Source organism: Xyrauchen texanus, chromosome 5, assembly GCF_025860055.1.
Source record: "Xyrauchen texanus isolate HMW12.3.18 chromosome 5, RBS_HiC_50CHRs, whole genome shotgun sequence".
Lineage (NCBI taxonomy): Eukaryota > Metazoa > Chordata > Actinopteri > Cypriniformes > Catostomidae > Xyrauchen > Xyrauchen texanus.
This window is the reverse complement of record NC_068280.1, coordinates 39,250,414-39,275,970: the sequence shown is the minus strand read 5'-3', so window position 1 is coordinate 39,275,970 and position 25,557 is coordinate 39,250,414. Positions and strand designations below refer to the sequence as shown.

The following is a 25,557-nucleotide window of genomic DNA, read 5'->3' as shown; positions in this document are numbered from 1 at the left end:
ATACAAATTAATGTTCTATATATATAGAGAGAGAGAAATACAAATTAATGTTCTATATATATATATAAAGAGAAATACAAATTAATGTTCTATATATAAATATATATATAGAACATTAATTTGTATTTCTCTTATGTAACTGAATAATATTCCAACCTCTCAGCAAGCACATTGCATAGAATTTATAAGAAAAAATAAATAAAAAAAAAAAATAATAATATATATATATATATATATATATATATATATATATATATATATATATATATATATATATATATATATATATATATATATATATATATATGTTCTCTTACAGAATAAAAACATAAAATGAATAAAAAATGATTTTGGACTTGAAGCACCTCTGCTACTGCACGTTATGCTCTCTGATGTTATTGGGTTTACTTTCTAGAATTCTGTAAGTTTCCATTGATGTGGTCAACTCTCATGAACATGGACTCCCATATTCTTACCATTATAGAAATTGTTTACCAACAAATGTCAATTCTGTCATAATTTACTCACTCTCATGTTGTTCAAACCTGCATGACTTTCTTCCTTATTTCTTTCATGGAACACAAAGAAAAATTGAGATCTTTGTCAGAATATTGGCCTGAGTGAACATTTACTTTTATTTTCACTTTCATTGGTTAAACCTCTCTTTTTGAGTTCCAAGTCATATGGGTCTGGAAAAAAATATGATGGTGTCAGAATTTTCATGTTTTGGGTAACCTTTCATGAATGGCTTGAATATATTTTACCAGGGGAGGTGAATTACAGTTAGCAGGTGGTAGGAAAAGGCCATCCAAAAACAAAACAAAAAACAAAGAAGCTTGGTGCAGTGTTTTTAGACAAAACGTATGCCTTACTAAAAACAGGCTTAATCCCTTTATTGTTCAACTTTTTTTTTTTCAACCTATGTCCCAAAAACATTTTATTCTCTCTCTTGTAACAAAATAACTGCTGTCATAATGCTGCGTCATAATGACGTTGATGAGAGCCACAAGTGCTATTTGACTACTGATGTACAATAAGTTTCTTAAACTTTTTGGAATTCGCTTTTTTATATGAATAGCTCTTAAATTTGTCCCTATTGTTTGTGAATTACACTCACTAAGCACTTTATCAAGAACACTTGTACAGTACATCTACTTATTCATTAGATTATCTAATCAGCCAATTGTGTGGCAGCAGTGCAATGCATAAAATCACGCAAATACAGGTCAGGAGTTTCAGTTAATGATCACATCAACCATAAGAGTGGTTTGAGTATTTCTGAAACTACCTATCTCCTGAGATTGCCTCTAGTGTTACACAAAAACAAAACATTCAGTGAGCGGCAATTCTGCAGATTGAAATGCCTTGTTAATGAGAGAGGTAAACAGAGAATGACCAAACTGGTTCGAGCTGACAGAAAGGCTACGTTAAATCAGTTAACCACTCTGTTCAATTGTAGTGAGCAGAATAGCATCTCAAAATGCACAAAACGTCGAACCGGATGGGCTATAACAGCAGAAGACCACATTGGGGACGTTATTAAGACCATAGTGTTCCTAATTAAGTGCTAAGTGAATTTATAACTATTATGTAATAATTATTTACTGATTGTTGTTATGAAATTATATTTTAGGAGTCATTCTTGCATAAATGCATACAGTGGTGGCCAAAAATATTGGCACCCTTGGTAAAAATGAGAAGAGAAGGCTGTGAAATATATATCCTTATTGTTTATCCTTTTGGTCTTTCATTCAAAATATTCACAAAAATCTATCCTCAAATAGATATCAAACAATTCCAAACACAACTCAAGTTTTATAAAAAAAAATTATAATAAAAATAATTTCATTATTGTCATTTTTGTATTGCAGATTGTAGTTTTGGAGAATTTATGACCCCAAGACCCAACTAATTCCTGCAATTATGCAGCTGGGATCCTTGGATAACTTTTTTACAACTCGAACCATCCTCCTCAACTTGCGTGGAGACAATATATACACACGTCCTCTTTTAGGCCAAATTCCTCCGCTGAATTGCGGACCCAGAGGGCTAGGAAGGAATCATCCAGGGAGCCGAGTGATTGGGATCGCCTGGGAGAAAAAGTGCATGGTTTTATCTCAACCGAGGGAAAGGGCGCTAGGTGCAAGCGATCCACCCAGTCAGTCCGTCAGCATGTTACCGAGTTCTACTGGCTCGGACCTGAGAAAATATGGGTCGAAACTGACTCTACCCTGAGATTGTAAAATCTCGCAAAGGTATTAGGTGTTGCCCAACCCGCTGCTCTGCATATGACTGCCAGGGAGGTGCCTCTGGCCAGTGCCCATGAGCAGTCTGGTAGAAGGGGCTCTGCCTTGGTTGTTCGTGTCTATGATGGCAGGCGGTAGATCAGCTAAATCTTCCACGTCCCGTCCAGGGGCCAGACGTGGAGGTTCCAGAGGTCTGGGTAAGGATGCGTGCCCCATCCCTGAGAAAGAAGGTCTTTCCTCAGGGAAATTTGCCAGGGAGGGGCTGTTGTGAGGAGTACGAGGTCCGAGAACCAAGCCCGGGTTGACCAATAGGGAGCCACTAGAGTGACTTGTTCCTCATCCTCCCTGACCTTGCACAGCACCTGTGGCAAGAAGGTTCACTGGGGGAAATGGGTACTTGCGCAGCCCCGTGGACCAGCTGTGTGCCAGTGCGTCTGCCCCAAAGGGAGCCTCTGTTCGGGCATACCAGAGTGGGCAGTGGGAGGTCTCTTGGGAGGCAAACAGGTCTACCTGAGCCTTGCCGAACCGTTCACAAATCAGCTGGACCGACTGGGGGTGAAGCCTCCACTCTCCACTGGGCAAGCATTGTCGTGATGGTGCATCTGCCACCACATTGAGGTTGCCGGGGATATGAGTGGCATGCAGCGACTTGAGACGACGGGCGAGTTGTGACATGTGGCGGGAGCGTATGTCACCTTGGCGATTTATGTACGCTACTGCGGTGGTGCTGTCTGATCTGATCAAGACGTGTTTGCCCTGAACCAGCGGGAGAAACCTCTGTAGGGCAAAGAATACAGTCAACAACTCTAGGCAGTTGATGTGCCAGTGCAGCGGGGCCCCTTTCCAATGGCCAGAGACCAAGGAAATAGCTCTTTTATTGAGAATGTGGGTACCGCAGCCCCGAGGGGGTCGGAGTGGTCTGCTTACCAGTTCCTGAGCGAACGTCTTGGTCTCTGGGTCGATTGTCTCAGGAGCGCCTGGGAGACTTCTGTGTCCTGGAGGGGGTCCGTGAGACGCGGGCGTGCGCTTCCTGTGGGGCGCTCGACAGGGGGGCCGAGAGCTGGGACCGGGTTGAGGCGGAGCTGAATGTTTTTCTGCGGCAGGTCTGCGGCGGGGCAGGATGTGTGAGATGGCCTATGTCTACTTTTTCACTGCGGACAACTGCTGGGCGAAATCGGTGTCACGAAGAGGCCAAACTGGGAGACAGCGGCGTTGAGAAAGTGTGTCTTATCCGTCTCGCGCATCTCGACCAAGTTCAGCCACAGATGACATTCCTGAACCACAAGTGTGGCCATCGCCTGCCGAGTGACTGCGCTGTGGCCTTCGTGGCCCTGAGGGCGAGGTTGGTCGCTGAGCGCACATCCTGCAACAAGTCGGGATCAGGACTACCCTCGTGCAGATCTTTGAGTGCCTTGGCCTGGTGGACTTGCAGGAGGGCCATGACATGCAGGGCAGAAGCGGCCTGTCCAGTGGCACTGTAGGCTTTGGTGGCCAATGACAACGTCATCCTACAGGCCTTGGAGAGGAGCACAGGGCGACCACGCCAGGTGGCGGCGTTCTCGGGGCATAGGTGAATTGCAACCACCCTATCCACCTGGGGGATTGCCATGTACCTGTGGGCCGCTCAGCCTTCGAGGGTAGTGAGAGCAGATGAGCGAGGGGCTTTGTGACAAGTGGAGAGAGGTGCTCTCCATGCAGTCGTCAGCTCATCATGCACCTCCGGGAAGAAAGGGACCGGGGGGGCATGGCTGTGAGTGGTGCGTAGACCCCAGGAACCAATCATCCAGCCGCGACGGCTATGGTGAGGATGGAGGGTTCCAGTCCAGCCCCACGCTGGCGGTGGCCGGGCAAGCATGTCGGACATCTTGGCGTCAGCCTCAGCTTGGGCGTGCTGGTCCGAATGTGGGCCGTGCAGAGTAGGAGAAAGCCGCTAAAGTGTGCCGCAGATCCAACAGCAGATTGCTCAGAGGTAGAGGAACAGGTGTGTGACTCGCAGCTTGCTGCAGACACGACCATCGGCTCCGAAGAAAATTTTTGAATTTCCCTGCCTTTATACCAGTGCAAATTCTGTCTGCCAACTTCTCATTGGCCTTTTTTCATAGATCAGAGGTATATTCGATGCTCAAGAGAGACCCCTACCGTCGCTTCTTCGACACAACGTCAAAGTGAGCGACAGACGGGGATCAGGAAATGGCTGATCAATTTCATGTTTCATGTTCATGTTCTCACCCAGGTGAACTAAAAAATTTAAAATATGAATGGGAATATACTTCAGATACACTTTACTCATATGATTTCTAGGGGTGCCAATAATTGTGGAAAATGTGTTTTGGAGAAAAATATTTATTTAATTATAAGCCCCCCCAAACAATAAAGATACATTTTTCACAGCCTTCTTAGCTCATATTTTCCAAGGTTGCCAATCATTTTGGCCACAACTATGCTCTGTATAACTGAATAGTTTTCCCCTACAGAACATGGTAATGCGTTTTCTGTATTGACAGTTGTCTTTTCATTCACTTCTAAACTATATTGTAATGTACACAAGTTCAGTTGTCAATAGCCCTAAACACTCAAAATAAAATTGCAAATAAGGTAACAATGAATATTATTATCAAACTTGCTGTATTTTTGCAATACATCATGTGAAGGAAGTAATTAAGACACTATAAGGTAACACAAACAAAATAAAAAAATAGATAAATAAATAAATAAATAGATAGTTTGGAAAAGATTACGGCACCTATTTTTTTGACTGGCAGGATCAATTTAGTCTTGACCTAATCACAATTCAATGTTTTAGTTAGGTTGATAACAAGAATGTGTATTAAAATAAAATAATTATTCTAAACATTAGCAAACTCACCATAGCACATGTAAACATGTCCATGAGACCTAAACAATAAAAAAGAAATATTATCAAGCATTCTTGAATACAAAATTCTTAAAATAAATGTTCTCTTTTTATTATTATTTGTTAATGTTTTTTATATACATGGCATAATCTTGTGCTTTTTTCCAAAAAAGAAACATCCAAGGGGAAATAAGTTTTTTTTTTAATCTCTCTCTCCATCTCTGTTTATCATAGTATGTCTTTGCCCAAAAAACAAAAAAATATGTTTCTTTCGGTTCATTTTCGTAGCAGAGGTTTGTCTTACTGCACATGGCGGGACAGTAGCAGGTGATGTGCTTTACTAACATTAGCAAAGGCACCTTTGTAACTTCTTCAGAAAACACACTCATTTGTGGTTCGCTGTGTGTGTGCTCATTCACAAGTGCAGTCCAGCATCCCAGCACACATTTACAATCCTCCGCTGAGTCAGACGTTCAAAAAAAATTAGAGCAACAGAACAAGAAAAGACAAGAGTTTCTGCTCCATTTACAGATTGGGAAGGTGTGGCTTCAACTGAGCCAAGAAACGTCTAATGATTCCTGATTTCTGTTTGAGAGAAAGGAGAAAGAAGAAGAAGACGAAGGGAAAGATGAAGAGAAATTGGAAGAGCAAAAATGGAAAGAGATCAATGTGGAAAAAGGAAGGATGGATGGATGGATAGAAATAAATAAATAAAAGAAACAGTGTTCGGTGGAGAGAGGAAGTAGAAAGATTAAGAAAAGGAACAAGAAAGGAAAAGTGAAGGAAGGCCTTTCTGGTGCTGGGTGGTCCATGGCCCACCCACCTTTCTCAGCTCCAGAGACAAACACTGTTGGTGGTCTGGCAGGTAGAAGAGCTCTCTGCAGGGGACAGATAGAGCCTCCCGCTGGGACACACACACACCTCATACACAGTCTGTTTGGGGTACGTGGTCCCTGGACCAAGCAAAGGGTCCACACTCCCACGTGGAAGATTTCCGAGACGGATTGAGTTTGCGTTTAGAAAGATCTGAGGAAAGAAGAGAGAAGTAAACGATAGACAGACAAAATAAGTGGTGTCAGATAAATCAATATAATAATTGTAATTTTGTTTAATAAATAAAAAATTATAAAGAACAATTACGAATGACACAGTGTTGTTGCAACTTTCTGTACACAGTCTGCTAAACGAAATTATCGGGTGAATACTACACACTAAATGGCAAGCACTTTCCTGATTCAGCAAGTTCTAATCTGATTGGCTAGCTTTATGCAATGTCTGGAAGTCAGGGTGCAGAAGGCACTAGCTGCTACAATGAGCTGCCACTAATCAGTGGATTTGTCAAAGTTTCCCAGGTGGATACTTAGGTGTGAACATTGTAATTCTCTCATCATTGTTTATTTTCTTCTTCTGAACACAAAATATTTTTAGAATAATATGTTAGCTCTGTATGTCCTCACAATGCAAGTGAATTTGGTACCAAAATTTTGAAGGTCCAAAAAGCATATATATATATATTAGTATACAAGTAATCAATACGATTCAGAAGTGATATGATAAGTGTGGCTGAGAAACAGATCACAATTTATGTACATTTTTACATGCATCTGAATGAATCTGCATATTGCCATCTACTGGGCAAGCAGGATAATTTATAATAAACAAAAAGCCTTAAATATTGGCTGCATCTGAAACTAAGCAAATGCTTCCTACGTAGACTGAATACGGAGGTAGAAATTCCATAATCCTGTGCGTGTGGATCCACAACGGTTGAGCTGAAGAAAGAAAATGGTGGCCAAAGAGGTAATTGATAGTCAGTTTGTCTATAAATGTATGCATTTTTACCCACTTTTTGATTCCATTTCTACCGAAAAAGCAGTATTGTAATTATTTAATTTATGCTTAGTTATAGGCATAACTTACTTGATTTTGTTCTAGATTGTTAGACAATTGTGGTTCGGTTGGACTGAATGAATGCTGGTATCCTAGCAATGATGTGACGTGGAGCTGCCTAGTAAGCCTATCTGAAACCAGTTTCCAGCGGTACCTTCATATGCAAACGCTGTCTGTAAAGCCATTCACTGGTCAGCAAGGGAACAAGGGAGCTACCTTTAGTTTTGGATGCAGCCAAAGATTTGTTTCTCACCCACACCTATCATATCGCTTCTGAAGATTTAACAACTGGAGTCTTATGGATTACTTTTACCCTGCCTTTATGTGATTTTTGGACCTTCAAAATTTTGGTACCCAATTTCTTGCATTGTGAGGACCTACAGAGCTGAGCTATTTTTCAAAAAGAAAGAAAGAAAGAAAGAAAGTCATAAACATCTGGGATGGCATAAGTGTTAGCAAATTAGTTAATTTTTGGGTGAACTATCCTTTTAAGTAGATGCAATCAGCACTGAAATAGCAGTGTGTCTTGAGAATTTACTGTAAATTAAGTCATTGTAATTCCTTTTACACAAACATGTCTTCTTTCTATGAAAATGAAGCTATAGATGGCACTTCGTTCACAAAATTCCATGCTGTCTCTATGGCACAATTAATATCGCACTATTACCGCTCTGGAAAAGCAGGTGGTAAATGGAATTTGATTTAAAAGAGATGTTTGTATAATTTTGTTATTGATCATGGCAGTAGTAATTAATCAAGTACTTATCAAATGATGGAGAATGTTATAACCTATTATATCAAGATGCATGGTGTAGTGAAGTGAACTTTCTGCATTTTTGTTTATAATTATTTTCCCAATTTGGAATGTCCAATTCCAAATGCGCTCTAAGTCCTCGTGGTAACATAGTGACATGCCTGTACCCGTGTGGTGGAAGACGAATCTTAGTTGCCTCCATGTCTGAGACCGTCAATCCGCGCATCTTATATAGCACTCAGAACCAGCCTGCAAGATGCGAACTGTGTGCAAATTGTTCAGCACAAATGTTTTGGGTGCGTTTGCACTGTTACCTACTCTGCATATTTCCATTAGTGAATTGGATGCTAAACCAGTACAGACAGCACATGGAAATAAATGCCCCTTTGTCACGAATGACGGTGAAGGTAGACTCGGGACGAGGATCTAAACGCAGCAAGTTTTATTAAAAATAAAGGCAACACAAAAGAACACCAACAAAAGAAACATCCACGATGGGAAAAGGTAAACAAAACACGAAAGGCAAACAAAGGGTTAACATAACACGGAAGGCATACACGGGGATAACTACAGCGAAAACAATGATGGGAGCATAGGAAACGGGCATCTACTTACAACAAAGACCGACAGGGGAAAGGAGAAACAGACACGGTTAAATACACAAACACAATGAAGACTAAACGAGACACAGGTGAGAACAATGAAGAGTGCAGGCAGTAAGAGAGGCCAGGAATTGTGGGAATTGCAGTTTCACGCTCGGACAGTGAGACTACGGGCGGACAACAAGGGAAACGTGACATGGAATGGCGCGGTGACGGGTGAAACGTAAAACACGGAGCGGACAACAAGGAAACGTGACATAAACGTGATTAGTGAAACAGAGAACGTAGGGCAGACAAACAGGAACGTTACATAATCCCCCCTCAAAAGGACCGGATTCCAGACGGTCCTAAGAGACAGAAAGGAAAAAACAACAGGAATATACAAATGTACAGGGCGAGAGGGGCTTGGGGGGGGGGGGACAAACAGACCAAAGGGGGCACAAGGGACACAAAGACAGACTAAGGAGGTACAAGGAACAATTAGGCAGTCCATGGGGGAAAAAGGGGCAAATAGGCAGTCCACGGGGGCACAAAGGGCAGACGGGCAGACCAGGGAGGCCGAGAGGGCAGGTAAGCAGCCTCTGGGGGTGTGTGCAGAGAACCAGGTCGGGTGGCCTGGGGAACGTCCCTCGGGTAGGGACAGGTTTCGAGGGCCTGGGAGCTGGCCACTGGGCAAGGGCCGGTTCAGGGGACCCGGGAGGTGGCCACAGGACCGGGACAGTTCGAGGAGGCCTGGGAGGCGGCCACAAGACAGGGACAGATCTAGGGGGCCTGGGAGGTTGCCATCGGACAGGGACAGGTCCAGGAGGCCTGGGGGATGACCGCAGAACAGGGGCCGGTTCGGGGGACCTGGGAGGTGGCCACAGGACCGGGACATTTCGAGGAGGCCTGGGAGGCGGCCACAAGACAGGGACAGGTCTAGGGGCCCTGGGAGGTGGCCATCGGACAGGGACAGGTCCAGGAGGCCTAGGAGGCGGCCTCAGGACAGGGACAGGTTTAGGTGACCTAGGAGGTGGCCATAGGGCTAGGGCTGGTTCAAGAGGCCTGGGAGGAAGAGTGGCCACTAGGGGAGCTGGCGGAGTCAAGGAGGGCTTCTGAGATGGAGCGGTCGAAGACTTGGGTGGTGGCGCCGAAGGAGGCGCAGGCAAGGCCGCAGGAGACCCTGGGGGCGGAGCTGCAAGGGGCTCTGGAGATGAAGCTGAGGGAGGCTCTGGGTCCTCAGGAGGCGGAGCCGAGGGAGGCTCTGGGGTCTCAAGAGGCAGAGCAGTGAGAGGCTCAGGAGGCAGAGCCGTGGGAGGCTCAGTAGGCAGAGCCGAGGGAGGTGGCGCCGTAGGAGGCTTTGAAGGCGGAGGCCTGGAAGGCTCTGGAGGCGGAGGCGATGGAGGTGGCACCGTAGGAGGCTCTAGAGGCGGAGGCCTGGAAGGCTCTGGAGGTAAAGCCGTGGGAGGCTCAGGAGGTGGAGCCGAGGAAGGCTCTGGAGGCGGAGCTGAGGGAGGTGGCGCCGTAGGAGGCTCTAGAGGCGGAGGCCTGGAAGGCTCTGGAGGCGGAACTGATGGAGGTGGCGCCGTAGGAGGCTTTAAAGGCGGAGGCCTGGAAGGCTCTGGAAGTGGAGCCGAGGGGGGCTCAGGAGGTGGAGCCGAGGAAGGTTCAGGAGGCGGAGCCGAGGAAGGTGGCGCCGTAGGGGCCCTTAGGGGCGGAGCCGTAGGAGGCTCGGGAGGCGGAGCCGTAGGAGGCCCTGGAGGCGGAGCCGAGGATGGTGGCGCCGTAGGGGCGGAGCCGTAGGGGACTCAGAAGGCTCTGGGAGTAGAGCCGTAAGGGGCCCGTGAGGCGGAGCTGTAGAAGGCTCTGGAGTCTCTGGTTGCAGAGCCGAAGAGGGCTCTGGGGCGGAGCTCTAGAAGGCTCGAGAGACTCGAGAGGTGGAGCCCTGGAAGGCCCGAGTGACTTGAGGGGCGGAGCCCTGGAAGGCCAGAGTGACTTGAGGGGCGGAGCCCTGGATGGCCAGAGTGACTTCAGGGGCGGAGCCCTGGATGGCCCGGGAAGCTCAAGAGGCGGAGCTCTGGAAGGCTCGAGAGGCGGAGCTCTGGAAGGCTCGAGAGGCGGAGCTCTGGAAGGCTCGAGGGGCGGAGCTCTGGAAGGCTCGAGTGAATTGAGGGGCGGAGCCCTGGAAGGCCCGAGTGACTTTAGGGGCGGAGCCCTGGATGGCACGAGAGGCGGAGCCCTGGAAGGCTCGAGTGACTTGAGGGGTGGAGCCCTGGAAGGCCCGAGTGACATGAGGGGCGGAGCCCTGGATGGCCCGAGAGGTTTGAGAGGCGGAGCCCTGGAAGGCTCGGGAAGCTCAAGAGGCGGAGCTCTGGAAGGCTCGAGAGGCAGAGCTCTGGAAAGCTCGAGAGGAGGAGCCCTGGAAGGCTCGGGAAGCAGAGCCCTAGAAGGCTCGGGAAGCAGAGCCCTAGAAGGCTCGAGGGGCGCTGGCTGTTGGACGGTCCTAGCCACTGGCGTTGGCCCTGGGACGGTCATGGCCGCTGGTGCTGGCTCTTGGACGGTCATGGCTGCTGGCGCTGGCTCTTGGACGGTCGAGGCTACCGGCGCTGGCCCTGGGACGGTCGAGGCTACCGCCGCTGGCCCTGGGACGGTCGAGGCTACCGCCGCTGGCCCTGGGACGGTCGAGGCTACCGCCGCTGGCCCTGGGACGGTCGAGGCTACAGGCGCTGGCCCTGGGACGGTCGAGGCTACAGGCGCTGGCTCAGGGACGGTCGAGGCTACAGGCGCTGGCTCACTGACTTCAGGGGCGACAGGCTCGCTCACAGTGACGTGCGTAGGCATTGGCTCGCTCACCGTAATATGCGTAGGTGCCGGCTCGCTGGCTCGCTGAACGTGGCAGGCGCGGGCACTGGCTCGCTGACCGAGGCAGGCGTGGGCGCTGGTTCGCTGACCGTGGCAGGCGTGAGCTGGAGAGCGGAGGCTTTCCTTCTCCTCCATCTCCGGGCGGAAGAAGTTGGCTGCGCTGGCTCATCGATCCGGGAAGGCAGGGGCTCAGGCTCGACAGCCGGAAACACGAGGAGTGGTTCCTCGGGTGCGAGTTTACTGAGGGTGAGACTCACGTACTCCCTCCACGTGTGCTCTCCGAATTCCGGCGCTTCCCGCCACTGGGCTGATGATAACCCGCCCCGGTAGATGAGCTTCAGGGAAGCATCGTCGAACCCGGTGTGGATGGCGACCCCGGAGAAGAGCCGTGAGTACTCGCGAACGGGAAAATTTGCATGGGCCAGTGTGGTGAAAACCGCTGCTAGATAAATTTTTTGCAGTCGGTCTTTCTGTCACGAATGACGGTGAAGGTAGACTCGGGACAAGGATCTAAACGCAGCAAGTTTTATTAAAAATAAAGGCAACACAAAAGAACAGCAACAAAAGGAACATCCACGATGGGAAAAGGTAAACAAAACACGAAAGGCAAACAAAGGGTTAACATAACACGGAAGGCATACACGGGGATAACTACAGCGAAAACAATGATGGGAGCATAGGAAACGGGCATCTACTTACAACAAAGACCGACAGGGGAAAGGAGAAACAGACACGGTTAAATACACAAACACAATGAAGACTGAACGAGACACAGGTGAGAACAATGAAGAGTGCAGGCAGTAAGAGAGGCCAGGAATTGTGGGAATTGCAGTTTCATGCTCGGACAGTGAGACTACGGGCGGACAACAGGGAAAACGTGACATGGAATGGGAGCGGTGACGGGTGAAACGTAAAACACGGAGCGGACAACAAGGAAATGTGACATAAACGTGATTAGTGAAACAGAGAACGTAGGGCAGACAAACAGCAACGTTACACCCTTTTATTATCATTATTTTATTATAATCCTTAATAAAATCCCCCTGAAGTGTTTTGTTTGTTGGCGCTTAGTAAAGTAAACCAGACCCATAAGCAGAAGTTTTTTTTAGACTTATGTTTATGAAATAATCAGTACTTATTTCTTTTGGACAGACCTTTCTGACCACAAATTCCGCTATTTTATATATTTTTTCTTCTGTATCGTCGATCATGGTCCAACTTTGCAAATTAACCTGCCCCTAAGTGACACGTAAAAACAAAATTAACTGTGGTTGATCCCTTTACATGTTGGTCAGGCTGTCTCTTCTTGTCTTAGTGACCGGTTCTTGGCCAGAATAAACTGCAAACTTATTCCGATTGAGGAGTCTGATTAGTCTGGTTAGAATGCAAGACTACCTTGACCTTGACAAAAACCTGGCATATTAGTTACCTTTGAAGGACAAGCATTTGATTTCCAACTTTAGACGAGGAGAAAGTACATCAGCAAAAACGTCATGGTTACTGTTGTAACCTCCGTTCTCTGATGGAAGGAACGAGACGTTGTGTTGATTGTAGTGACACAATGGATCTCTTCTGAGAGCCTCACATACCTCTGAACTTGAGAAAAGGCCAATGTCAATTTGGCAGACAGAATTTTCATGCCCCGCCCCCGGACATACGGGTATAAAGGGGAGCGGGCGGACGATTGTCATATTGGTTTTCACTGAGGAGCTGAGAATACGGTTATGGCGCATTACAGTGGTAGGGATAGTAACGTGGCAAGGGGAACACAACGTCTTGTTCCTTCCATCGGGGAACGGATGTTACAACAGTAACCATGACGTTCCCCTTCTGTCACTCACTCAACATTGTGGCGATTGTAGTAACACAAGGGGTCCCACTTCAAAATGGCATGCACTACCCGTGTTACATGACTGCCGAGCCAGGTGCAAGCAGGCTGATGTGTGCTAGAAGCAGCTGGGTCGGCTGCACGTAACCCTCCCCAACGCCCCCACTAAAAGGTGTCATACATGATTTTTTTTTTCGTTTTTTATTTTTAATAAATTTGCAAAGATTTCAAACAAACTTATTTCACGTTGTCATTATGGGGTATTGTTTGTAGAATTTTTAGTAAAATATTGAATTTAATCCATTTTGGAATAAGGTTGTAACATAACAAAATGTGGAAAAAGTGAAGCGCTGTGAACTTGTTCATTCTAGTATTTATTATTTACAAAAAGTCTGTTGGCTCTGACAGCTAGGAAAGGCCATATAATCTTTTACCATAACTCACACATTGTGGGTGAGTGACAAAAACAAAGAGGAGAGAGAGAGAGAAATAAAAAAGAGAGAAGACTGATATGCCAACAAGGAAGAACTAATTATTGTAAGTAATGGTATCTGAGGTGTTGACAGGGCATATCTCTACAAACATTTGCACAAACAAGCCCCTGTGATTCTTTGCTGTCAGCGGGACGGCGCATCGCCGCTTTCCCTATCTGTCTCTCGCGTTGTCTATCAATGCGTGTTGATAGTTTGAAAATCAAATTCACATTGTTTCATTGAAATCGCAGGGAACTTTACAAGACGGAAATAAACACAGGCAAAGACGGACCTCAGAGTGAGTTTTACACATCTTCACCAGAACTGCCCTACCCGAAAGGCCTTGGAATGCAAGAATTACGTATGTATTACGGTGAAGTGAGTGAAACTGTGAATGTTAAATGTGATTTAATGTGACCAACATTAAATATACCCAAATACAATTGAAGAACATCTGTTTGTTTGTTCCTCTGCAAATAAATTGTTTTTAGGACAGTTTGTATGAAGATGAAGGCATGTCACTGAGTGCAATGTGAAAGAAAAGCCTGCAAGGACAAAATAAAAACCTCAAGAAATTTTGAGATGCATGTATATGAAGAAATGCTTCTTGCAAATGCAAATGCTAACATAATACTAACTAAATGAATAATGAGTATGTGAGAGTGGCCAAGGACTATTTGCCAAATCAGTCATGCTTTCTTCTACTTGAGGCTTTAGTAACACTAAAAGTATTTTCGCAGCATACAGAGTGAAGAAAATGTGTTTTCTAGTTACACTTGAGCTTACTTAAGGTCCACTTGAGTAATCTACAGCTCAAAGGCAGAAAGTTTTGCTTTCACTTCAGTCTTTACCCTCAAGGTGTTGATGAACATTCACATAGACTTCCTGTTCCATAAATTCCTATATATTCCTAGAATTCCTAGAAGTACATGAACATTCCCAACTGTCCTCTCCTGACAGATATCGCACAAGATATTGCACTGTTATGACTACCTTTTTTGGATTCACAGTTTTCTCCAAAGGGATAGTTCATCCTAAAATGATTATTCTTTCATGATTTTACTCACCCTCATGCCATCCCAGATGTGTATGACTTTCTTTCTTCTGCAGAAAGCAAACAAAGCTCTGTAGGTCCATACAATGCAAGTGAACAGGGACCAGAACTTTGAAGATCTAAAAAGCATATAAAGGCAGCATAAAAGTAATCCATTAGACTGCAGTGGTTAAATCCATTTCTTCAGAAGTGATATGATAGGTGTGGGTGAGAAACAGATCAATATTTAAGTAATTGTATACTGTAAATCTCCACTTTCACTTTCTTCTTTTGTTTAGGCAATTTTTTTTTGGTGCATATCACTACCTACTGGGCAATGAAGAGAATTCACAGAATAAAAGGAATTAAAAATGTATCAGTTTTTCACCCACACCTATCATATCGCTTCTGAAGATATAGATTTAACCACTGCTGCCTTTCTATGCTTTTTGGACCTTCAAAGTTCTGGCCACCATTCACTTGCATGGAGCTGAGATATTCTTCTAAAATCTTCTTTGTGTTCAGCAGAAGAAAGACAGTCATACACATCAAGAGATGGCTTGAGGGTTAGTAAATGATGAGAGAATTTAGATTTTTCGGTGAACCATTCCTTTAAGGTTCTAATGTTTTTAAGTTTAGCAAAGGTCTGTCCATGTTGTTTTTCCTGTGTCTGTTCTCCTTAAAATGGCTCTGTACAGTTTTTTTCCAAGATTAAAATACTTTCTTCAATCCAAGTTTGAAACATGCAGAGATATGAATTAATTTGGAGGGTGATATCTCTGAAGAATGTAACACTGTTGCTCTGAGGTGCTAACAGATCTTTGCTCTGTTTGATTTAACTAGCAACACTGGCTCAACCAATGGCACAATTTTGCACCATAGGGATTTCATAAAGTACTTCATGAAAAAAGGACTGATGTTAGAATAATAGGCAACAACATGTTTTTATAAAAATATATTATTAGACATTTAATACAATTATTACATTGCAATCATAAAGTAGATTTGATTTAATTTAATAGATTTTAACATCATAAAACTTCTTAATAAAGGAAAACAAATGTCAGGGCACTAATGTAGAAAAAACATTTTATGGCATTTTGTAGAAAAAAAAACAAAAACAAACCCCTGGCATGGGGTTTGTCAACATGTACTCAGTGACAGTATTACTTAATACCTGTGAGTGCCACCTTGGCCCAAAATGGACCCTCAAATCCTATCCCATTTTAATCACACCCTCGTATTCTGCCAAGAGACAGAATTCTGGAATTTTCTAAAATGTGGTATGGCTAATGACATCTCCCGCAGACAGTTTCACATCTTATGAGAGGAATAAAGATAGCACCCTCCTGAAATGAAAATGTCTGTACGAATTACTGTCAGTCAACCATGGGATAAAAAACACAGTTGTGTTGTTTACGAACCATTCATGTTTTTATAACCGTCATCGCAGTTTGTGTATGCGTGTATGTTTGCATGTTTATGTGTAGGGACAGCTAATTATAGCTGGTCCAAAAAATTTTTCATGCATGATTACTCCCATGCTAAAGCTGGAGGAGAGAATACAGCAAATGAGAGCTAGCAGGTCGGGGAAAGAGAAGACAGCCAAAGGTGGGAAGGTTTTCAGAAATTCAACTGATGTGAAGAGGTAAATGAAGGGCGGAAAATAGAAATGCACACACTCACACGTACGTACACACACAAAGGTGACAGAATTCATGAGGTCATCTGTGTGTATTGCACACTCCATTAAGCTCTGGAGATGGGTAGAGTCTCCAGTCACAAACTATAAAACAGAAACAGAATACATGTGCTGCGATCTCCACTCTCTCTTTTGTTCTTATCTATATGACAGTGATAATCACACACTTCTGTGGAGTCTGCTCACGTTTCATTTACCTCAACGTTTACTAATACAAACTGATGGTTGGAATCGAACCAAATGATAAAAGACCCTCATAGAGGTTTTTCCTATCATTCTAGAACTCAAGAACATTTCTATGGCAACATTTTTGTAAAACGAAATTACGTAATTCATTATGCTTTTCACTGCTGTTTGAAATGTGAAATGTCCAGTGGGGGGAGTCAAAAGCAAGTGAAATTATGTTTTAATGAGTTTGGAGTGGTGGTGGTGTAGTGGTCTAAAGAACTAAACTGTTAATCAGAAGGTTGCTGGTTCGATCCCCACAGCCACCACCATTGTGTCCTTGAGCAAGGCAATTAACTCCAGGTTGCTCCGGGGGGATTGTCCCTGTAATTACGTGATTCTTTATGCTTTTCACTGCTGTTTGAAATGTGAAATGTCCAGTGGGGGGAGTCAAAAGCAAGTGAAATTATGTTTCATGAGTTTGGAGTGGTGGTGGTGTAGTGGTCTAAAGAACTAAACTGTTAATCAGAAGGTCGCTGGTTCGATCCCCACAGCCACCACAATTGTGTCCTTGAGCAAGGCACTTAACTCCAGGTTGCTCCGGGGGGATTGTCCCTGTAATAAGGGCTCTGTAAGTCGCTTTGGATAAAAGTATCTGCCAAATGAATAAATGTAAAACTGTACCTCCCTAATCTAAAACTTTAACCTAAACCTAACCAATAGTAAAAAATGCAAAAGAGAGGTGAAAAAAACAGACATCCTTACCCTTTACCTATGCCTAAACCTAACCGATAACCGTGTCATAAAAGCAAATGAGAAGTAAACAAAACAGTGATCCTAATTCTATTCCTAAACCTAACCGATAGTGTGGAAAACGCAAATGCGACTGGTCAACACATTTTCTGAAGCAACCATATCATGTTGTGTCACTTCAAGGGTGTCACAATTATGAAATTTGGCTTATGAAAAAAATTACATATTGGCAATTATGACAATTAATTATCTGTTTTGGGATTTTTATGATTATGACAATTTATTTATCATACAACTAGTCAAACCTCTTAAGGTGTCTTAAGTTGAAACACTTGGAGTTCATTTTGAGTGCTCTCATAATGCTATAACATTCGAAAATGAGACACACACATATATATGTTCATATATGTTCATGACATATATATATATACACTCACTTAAAGGATTATTAGGAACACCATACTAATACTGTGTTTGACCCCCTTTCGCCTTCAGAACTGCCTTAATTCTACGTGGCATTGATTCAACAAGGTGCTGAAAGCATTCTTTAGAAATGTTGGCCCATATTGATAGGATAGCATCTTTCAGTTGATGGAGATTTGTGGGATGCACATCCAGGGCACGAAGCTCCCGTTCCACCACATCCCAAAGATGCTCTATTGGGTTGAGATCTGGTGACTGTGGGGGCCATTTTAGTACAGTGAACTCATTGTCATGTTCAAGAAACCAATTTGAAATGATTAGAGCTTTGTGACATGGTGCATTATCCTGCTGGAAGTAGCCATCAGAGGAAGGGTACATGGTGGCCATAAAGGAATGGACATGGTCAGAAACAATGCTCAGGTAGGCCGTGGCATTTAAACGATGCCCAATTGGCACTAAGGGGCCTAAAGTGTGCCAAGAAAACATCCCCCACACCATTACACCACCACCACCAGCCTGCACAGTGGTAACAAGGCATGATGGATCCATGTTCTCATTCTGTTTATGCCAAATTCTGACTCTACCATCTGAATGTCTCAACAGAAATCGAGACTCATCAGACCAGGCAACATTTTTCCAGTCTTCAACTGTCCAATTTTGGTGAGCTCTTGCAAATTGTAGCCTCTTTTTCCTATTTGTATTGGAGATGAGTGGTACCCGGTGGGATCTTCTGCTGTTGTAGCCCATCCACCTCAAGGTTGTGCGTGTTGTGGCTTCACAAATGCTTTGCTGCATACCTCGGTTGTAATGAGTGGTTATTTCAGGCAAAGTTGCTCTTCTATCAGCTTGAATCAGTCGGCCCATTCTCCTCTGACCTCTAGCATCAACAAGGCATTTTCAGCCCACAGGACTGCCGCATACTGGATGTTTTCCCTTTTCACACCATTCTTTGTAAACCCTAGAAATGGTTGTGCTTGAAAATCCCAGTAACTGAGCAGATTGTGAAATACTCAGACCGGCCCGTCTGGCACCAACAACCATGCCACGCTCAAAATTGCTTAAATCACCTTTCTTTCCCATTCTGACATTCAGTTCGGAGTTCAGGAGATTGTCTTGACCAGGACCACACCCCTAAATGCTTTGAAGCAACTGCCATGTGATTGGTTGATTAGATAATTGCATTAATGAGAAATTGAACAGGTGTTCCTAATAATCCTTAAGGTGAGTGTATATTAATTAAAATTCCCTAATTTGAAGAGTAAAATGTGATTGAAATGTTAAGTGCACTATAATTGCGGTTCTCTAAAATAACTGTGGTTATCTCAAATAACCGCAATCAGACGGTTAATTAATAATCGTGACAGGCCTAGTAGCTTCTATGACACTTTTGGCTCACCTGTCAGCTTATGTGCTTGGCTGGGCTCGAGTTTTTCAAGCCCAAAGTCCAACACTCTATCAGGTGAGTTACGGCAAAAGCTAATCATGTTGGAATATGCAAAAATATAGTTGGGTTTGTAATACATGCGTTAAAATTGATATTTTTTCAACTGATGTGTTAAATAAAATATAAAGTATAACAAGTATAAAGTCATTATCAGTCATTGTAGTCATTATTTGTGTGAAAGTGAATAAAATGCATAGATGTTGTAAACTGTAGTGAAATGTGGAATGCAGCACATAAAAGTAACTTCGCAAAAATGTATTTATAGTAACATACATTCTATGAGACCAGGTTGATATTGTCACAAACAGGGTATTGGCTTAGTGCCACACCACAAAAGTAGTAAAAAGTAGCAGTGGAAGTAAAAAAATATATTAAATATATTCTGTAATGTTATGGTCTATTCCATAATACATATACCATTAGATTTCCATTGAAAATAAAGAAAGAAACAAATAAATTCACACATTTTACTTTTGCTGAATTCTAACTTTGAGCCTACAGCTGATTGGTACATTGTTAGTAAACATTCTGTGATGCCATGCAGCTTTGACATTTCCATAGACATATTGTGTATAATAAATAATGCCACATTCCAGCTAGGATGTGCAGAAATGAAGAAAACTGCCTGTCCTCACTCACCAGACTAGCCTGAAGCCATTTGATTGTGCAGAAACAAACAGGGCCCTAACAAATGTAAAAGTGATTATAATAAAAATAAAAGTTGGAATAAGAAGGGATTGTTATGGATCTTGATTATGATTCATTCATTCATTCTTAAAGCTTTAAGCTTTATGAAGCATTTCAATGTCTGTCCTAATGCAGGTTTTTTTTTTTTTGCTTTTCATAATGTATCTTCTCTCTTCATTGTATATATTATTGTCTGAATGAAAGTACAATTCCTAAAAGGGAATGGAGCTCTCGGACATACTAAGTGGGATAATGCAGCTGCACTCTTGGGCCAGAAACATACACTGATGTGAATGCTTGGCCAAATTATTACAAGAGCGCGGTCCTGTTGCACATGCCTAACATGCGTTCTTGCATTAGTGAGGTGGTACGTCTGTCCTCAAGGGTGTAATGGTAGAGTTACCTTCAAATGTCTGTGATTCAGAATGGCATACAGTACTAGCCATTAGGGCTGCGTAATAGACCTTTTTCACAGACAGTGATGACACGTTTCACCCTTATTTAGCAGGGTAAATGTAGAAAATGTTGTTTTATATTATAAATGTTTTAAATATTGAGTGTAAATTTATAACATTATATTTTGTGTTATATTACCCTGGAATTAGTTTAAAAAAACTAATTACCATAGCTGCGAGGGGCTTTCTATTACAGCTGCTGAGAGAGTGACAGTAAATTTGGCATGTCACTGTGTTAATCCACCGCTTTCTATTTTTTCCTCTTCTGGAAAGTCATTCAAAAGTAAGACTAGACTTTTTCTTTTGGTCTTGGAGCAAAATTAATATTTGCTGTGATCTCACATTCACTCCCATTCATTGCTGTCGAAGTTTACACTGCAAACGTTTACTTCCACGTTCCAAAACCCGGAGTGTTAAAAAGGTCTTTATGGACCACATATGGACAATTTCATATTACAATTTTGTTGTATTAAAAAACATGTTTTATATTTATTTCTGTATTTTTTTTTTGCATATGTGATAAATGATAGTGTCAGTTATTTCTGTCTTATATATATATATATATATAGTTTGGCAGAAACGGTAAGAGTAGTATTTTAGTATGCCATTCCAAACTTGACTTGTCATTAGACCACGTTTTATTATTCAGGTAGCTAGCTATTAACGTGTCATCAATTTAACTAACTTTAATTTACTTACTCAACTAGAATCCCTTTAAACTGTTGCTCCAACATAACAGTAGTTGACCTGAGAAGACAATTATGTTACTGTCTGCTCTAGTGCCCTTTGTGTTTGAATAAGCATTTACGTATTGGGTCTTGAAAATAAAGGTTCCAATTACAGTACAACCAAAAGTCTATTTTACTGTCAGATGCCATAGGATAACCTTTTTCAAGTTCCAAAAATAACTTTTTATCCTAGTTTTGATCTGAAGCCCAAACCATAATCTATAATTTAACATCAAGAACTTTTTTAATTTCCTAAGAATCATATGGCCAATTCAAGCATCCCACACAGCAAAATTGGTTCATGTTAAAGATGGTTCTTAGATGATCCTAAGGGGCTACAAAGATCCTTTCAACCTTTACCTTTAAATTTGTCATAAAAGGATTCAAGATTTTTGGAAGGAAAATAAATCATTTGCCAAACTCCGTTATCAAAGACGAATTAAGTAAGGAATAATTAACGATGGACTGTTGAATTATTGAAAAACAATGCACATGTGGTAATGCAGTCATGACGCGCAGCAGCTCTGTTTTTTGCTTGCGAGTAAGTGTGTGTGTAATGTGTATATGTATGTGTTTCCATGTGTGTGTGAGAGAGCTTAGGAGACAGGGAGGGGGAGCTTGAGGGTGTTTCCAACAGAGATTTCCGATAATATAGAAACTGTTTTATTCAAGTGTAACTAGCTTTGATACAGCTCAAGCCTTTTCGAGCTAGTTCGAAAACGTCACTTTTGAACTAGCAACAGAGGATGCACTGCTTTTCAACATTGGAATAACAAGGTTGTGTGTGTGTGTGTGTGTGTGTGTGTGTGTGTGTGTGTGTGTGTGTGAGTGAGAGTGTGTGGGCAGGTTTAGGTGGTTTATGAGGAAATTGGTAATTATAAGGGTATTATGCTATAAATCTGGTTTATGAGGACATTTCTAGTGTCCCCATAATTTAAATAGCTTTTTTGATAATGTAAAAATGCAGAAAGTTGTTTTGTGAGGGTTAGATTTAGGGGTAGGGATAGGAGATAGAATATATAGTTCTTAAAGTATAAAAATCATTAGGTCTATGGAGAGTCCTCATAAAGATAGCAGCACCAACACGTGTGTGTATGTGTTTGTGTGTGTCCGAGAAAAAGACTGACAAATTGAGAGCGATAACATGTAGAATTACCTGCGTTTAAAGTGGCTCTCGTTAGGAATAACATAGCTTCAAATTGCCAAAGTGTAAGTTTAAGTCTCAGGAGCAGCGTGTGTCGCCATTCTTTAACAGCATTGCTAAACAACTGTTTACAATCCCAGTGAGTCCCAGGGGTGCAATAACTTTGCTCCAGAGAGAGTATGTGTGAGAGCAAAAGAGAGGGGGAAGGGTAGCACAGTGCATTCTACTATAGCTATGTGAAGCTGATTAGGGTGAAATACATTGAAACATAAAAGGTTTCACATATTAAGATATTTCGGATAATAGAAGCTGTTGTATTGATCAAGTCACAGGGGGTGCGGTTCTATTTGTTGGTTGCAACTCGAGTCTCAATGTGTGTGTGTGTGTGTGGGTGAGATGAGCGCAAAAGAGAGAGAGAAAGAGAGGGAGCCCAAGGATGCTTTTCAATCGAAATTGAAACACATTTAGGATATTAAAGTCTTTGTTTTAATTGGTTATTTTGTTGTGTTACCCTGTAGGGCACATTGAAAAAACTGTGATATGGAACTGTAACGTGGTCAAGACCTGGAACTACTTCACATACGTTTAGTTGTTCAGGTCAGTCAAGATCAGTCAACATCAGGTGTGTAAATTGATGCTGAAGGTAGAAGAGACACTTGCGGGTTATCTCTCGCCTCGCTCTGCATTGTTTCTAAAGAGACCTATTCTCCCCACAAAGCCACCTCTACGGATGTGAGGCATGCTTATCAGGCAGCAGGTCAGGCTGGTGCTACCCTGCACACTATGGCAGTGTTGCAGTCGTACCAGGCTGACCCGATGAAGGACCGGAGTGCGGGCAGTACGGTCGACGAAGAGGGTTTCTCAGAGTTTCGTCGAGCCATGGATCTGTCTCTTTTTGATCTGCGACCAAACAGACGGGTCACACCATTGGCTGGTTTATGGCTGCTTTGTTCACCATGGAGAGACACTTTTGGCTGAATCTTTCGGGCCTCAGAGACAAGGAAAAACACTGATTTGTCTTGATTCCCCGATTTCACCTTCTGGCTTGTTCGGTGACTCTATGAACATGGTCATCACCAGGTTCTAGGAGGCAAAGAGTCCTTTGGGTGAGGCTCAATCGCACTCCCCTCATAGAGACTGGGGACCGGCTCATCACCTTCATCAGCCCCCAAAAGCAAGACCTCAGGACCGTTATCTCCAGGAAGAGAAAGTCCTAACGGTCTTGTGCCCAGCCTTGTGGGGGTAGACCCCTTGGGATGGGTCACGTGAGACATTCACCTGTACCTTCCTGATACCCTCACGAAACCTCTCCTCTGGTGTTTCGGGAGTTAGCGGTTTCCAGTGAAATGTTGGGTGTTCCTGCCGTAGGCCAGGACATGGAACACTCGACATCCCTTCAACAGAAAGTGTCAAATTTATACCCATCTCTGAGAACCTGGCAGAGTGGAAGCTATTGCCAGGTGTTTCTATGTGGGTCCTAAGAACAGTAGGAAAAGGCTACAGAATTCAATTAGTTTGCCGTCCTCCACGTTTCAACGCCGTGGTTCCCACTACCGTGAAACCGGACCAAACATGTATACTTTGGAAAGAACTGCAAAATCTCTTGGTCAAAGGGGCCATAGAACATGTCCCCCTTCCAGAGTGAGAGTCAGGTTACTACAAGTTCCCTACAGGTTCCCAAGAAGGATGGATTTTGGCATCCGACTTTAGAACTTTGAGGCTTGAATTGCTTAGCAAGGCATTCAAGTTCAAGATGCTAACCATCAAGACGGTCGTGTCACAAATCCAACATTACAATTGGTTGGTCAAGATCAATCTCATGGATGTATACTTTCATATAGAAATTCTTCCACAACACATTAAGTTCCTGAGGTTCGCTTTCGGGTGTGAAGCTTTCCAATATTGAGTTCTTCCATTCGGCCTAGCCTTATCACCCCGCACATTCACGAAGTGCATGGATGCAGCACTGGCTACTTTGTGACTCCGGGGCATCCGCATTCTGAATTATATAGAAGAATGGCTGATACTAGCACAGTCACGAGAACTGGCATTACAGCACAGGGATATCGTCTTAGCTCTTCTGGTTTCTCTGGGTTTGAGACTCAACAGGAAGTAAAGCATTCTCGCTCCCATTCAGGAAACTACCTATCTAGGGATCATATGGGATTCGATCATGATGCAGGCACAATTGTCTCCCGCTCGAATTGAAACCATTCAGAACACCCTGAGCAAAGTCAGGCTGGGCCAAGTTTGCACTTTTCGTCAGTATCAACTGGCACGGCAGATTCTCCTTTGGGCCCAGGGCAAGCTCCTGTTAATCAGAGCAGCTTATATCCCTGGATGCCTGAATGTAGGAGCAGATTTACGGTCCAGACATAAAATACTGACGAGGGAGTGGAAACTCCACCCCGAGGTAGTGGAACAAATCTGGTTGAGATTTTACAGAGCAGAGGTGGACCTCTTTGCCTCCCAACAGACTGCGCAATGTCCCCTCTACTTCTCTCTGAGTCACCCAGCCCCCCCTGGGTCTGGAAACGATGGTGCATGCATGGACCAGAATGCGCCTGTATGCATTTCCTCCGGTTTCTCTGCTCCCGGGAAGCCTGGCCAGAGTTCGCCAGCATCTTACTGATAGTGCCGCTTTGACCAAACAGGGTGTGGTTCTCGGAGATAATGTCTCTCCTCGACGGCTCGCCTTTGGCGATTCCGTAAAGGAGGGACCTTCTGTCTCAGGCAAAGGAGAAGATACTTCATCCCCGGCCCGAGCTGTGGAACCTTCATGCTTGGCCTCTGAAGGGTACCAACTGAGGGACACCAGGCTTTCATCTGAAGTCATCTAGACCATTCTGAGCGCTAGGGCTCCCTCTACTGGAAGAAGTTATACCAATATATGGGGTGTCTTTGAAGATGGTGCACTGCACATAATGCAGATCCAGTGAACTGCCAGATTGCTTCAGTTCTGGACTTTCTGCAGTAACAATTATCAGCAGGTACATGCCCCGCCACTCTCAGGGTTTATGTGGCCGCTCTACCGGCTTGTCACGCCTTGATTGATGGGATGCCATTGGGGAAACATCATCTGCTTGCTTGCTTCGTTCATGGAGCCATGCGACTGAGTCCTCCTGCTAGGACCAGGATCCCTTCATGGGACTTAGCAATAGTCCTTGAGGGTCAGGTTGAGACCCCTTTGAACCTCTAGAGTCAGCATCTGATAAACTTCTGACTCTCAAGATGGTTGGCTCTATCTGTCTTGCCACCCTGCTTAGATTTTGCCCCAGGAATGGCTAAAGCAATATTGCCCCCTCATCCTGACTACTTGCCTAAGGTTCCTTTCTCGGCCGTACATCTGGTCACTCTTGAAGCTTTCTGTTCCCTGCCGTTTACATCAACAGATCAGGAGAGAATTCATGGACTGTGTCCAGTCCGTGTCCTTCAGGCTTATGTTCACCGCACTAGCCAGTTGCGTAAATCAGGGCAACTACTTGTTAGTCATGGAGACCGTACCAAGAGGGCGGCTGCCACCAAGCAAAAAATG

General features: G+C 43.8%; 1 protein-coding gene across 1 annotated transcript in view; it reads right to left on the bottom strand.

The window, feature by feature from the left end:
* Positions 1-5,928: 5,928 nt before the first annotated feature.
* LOC127644056 (zeta-sarcoglycan) overlaps positions 5,929-25,557 on the bottom strand; it is a 530,452-nt gene continuing 510,823 nt past the window's right edge. The window contains exon 8 of the mRNA XM_052127069.1: positions 5,929-6,126. Coding sequence (XP_051983029.1) covers positions 5,929-6,126 — 198 coding nt within the window. The remainder of the gene's footprint in view (positions 6,127-25,557) is intronic.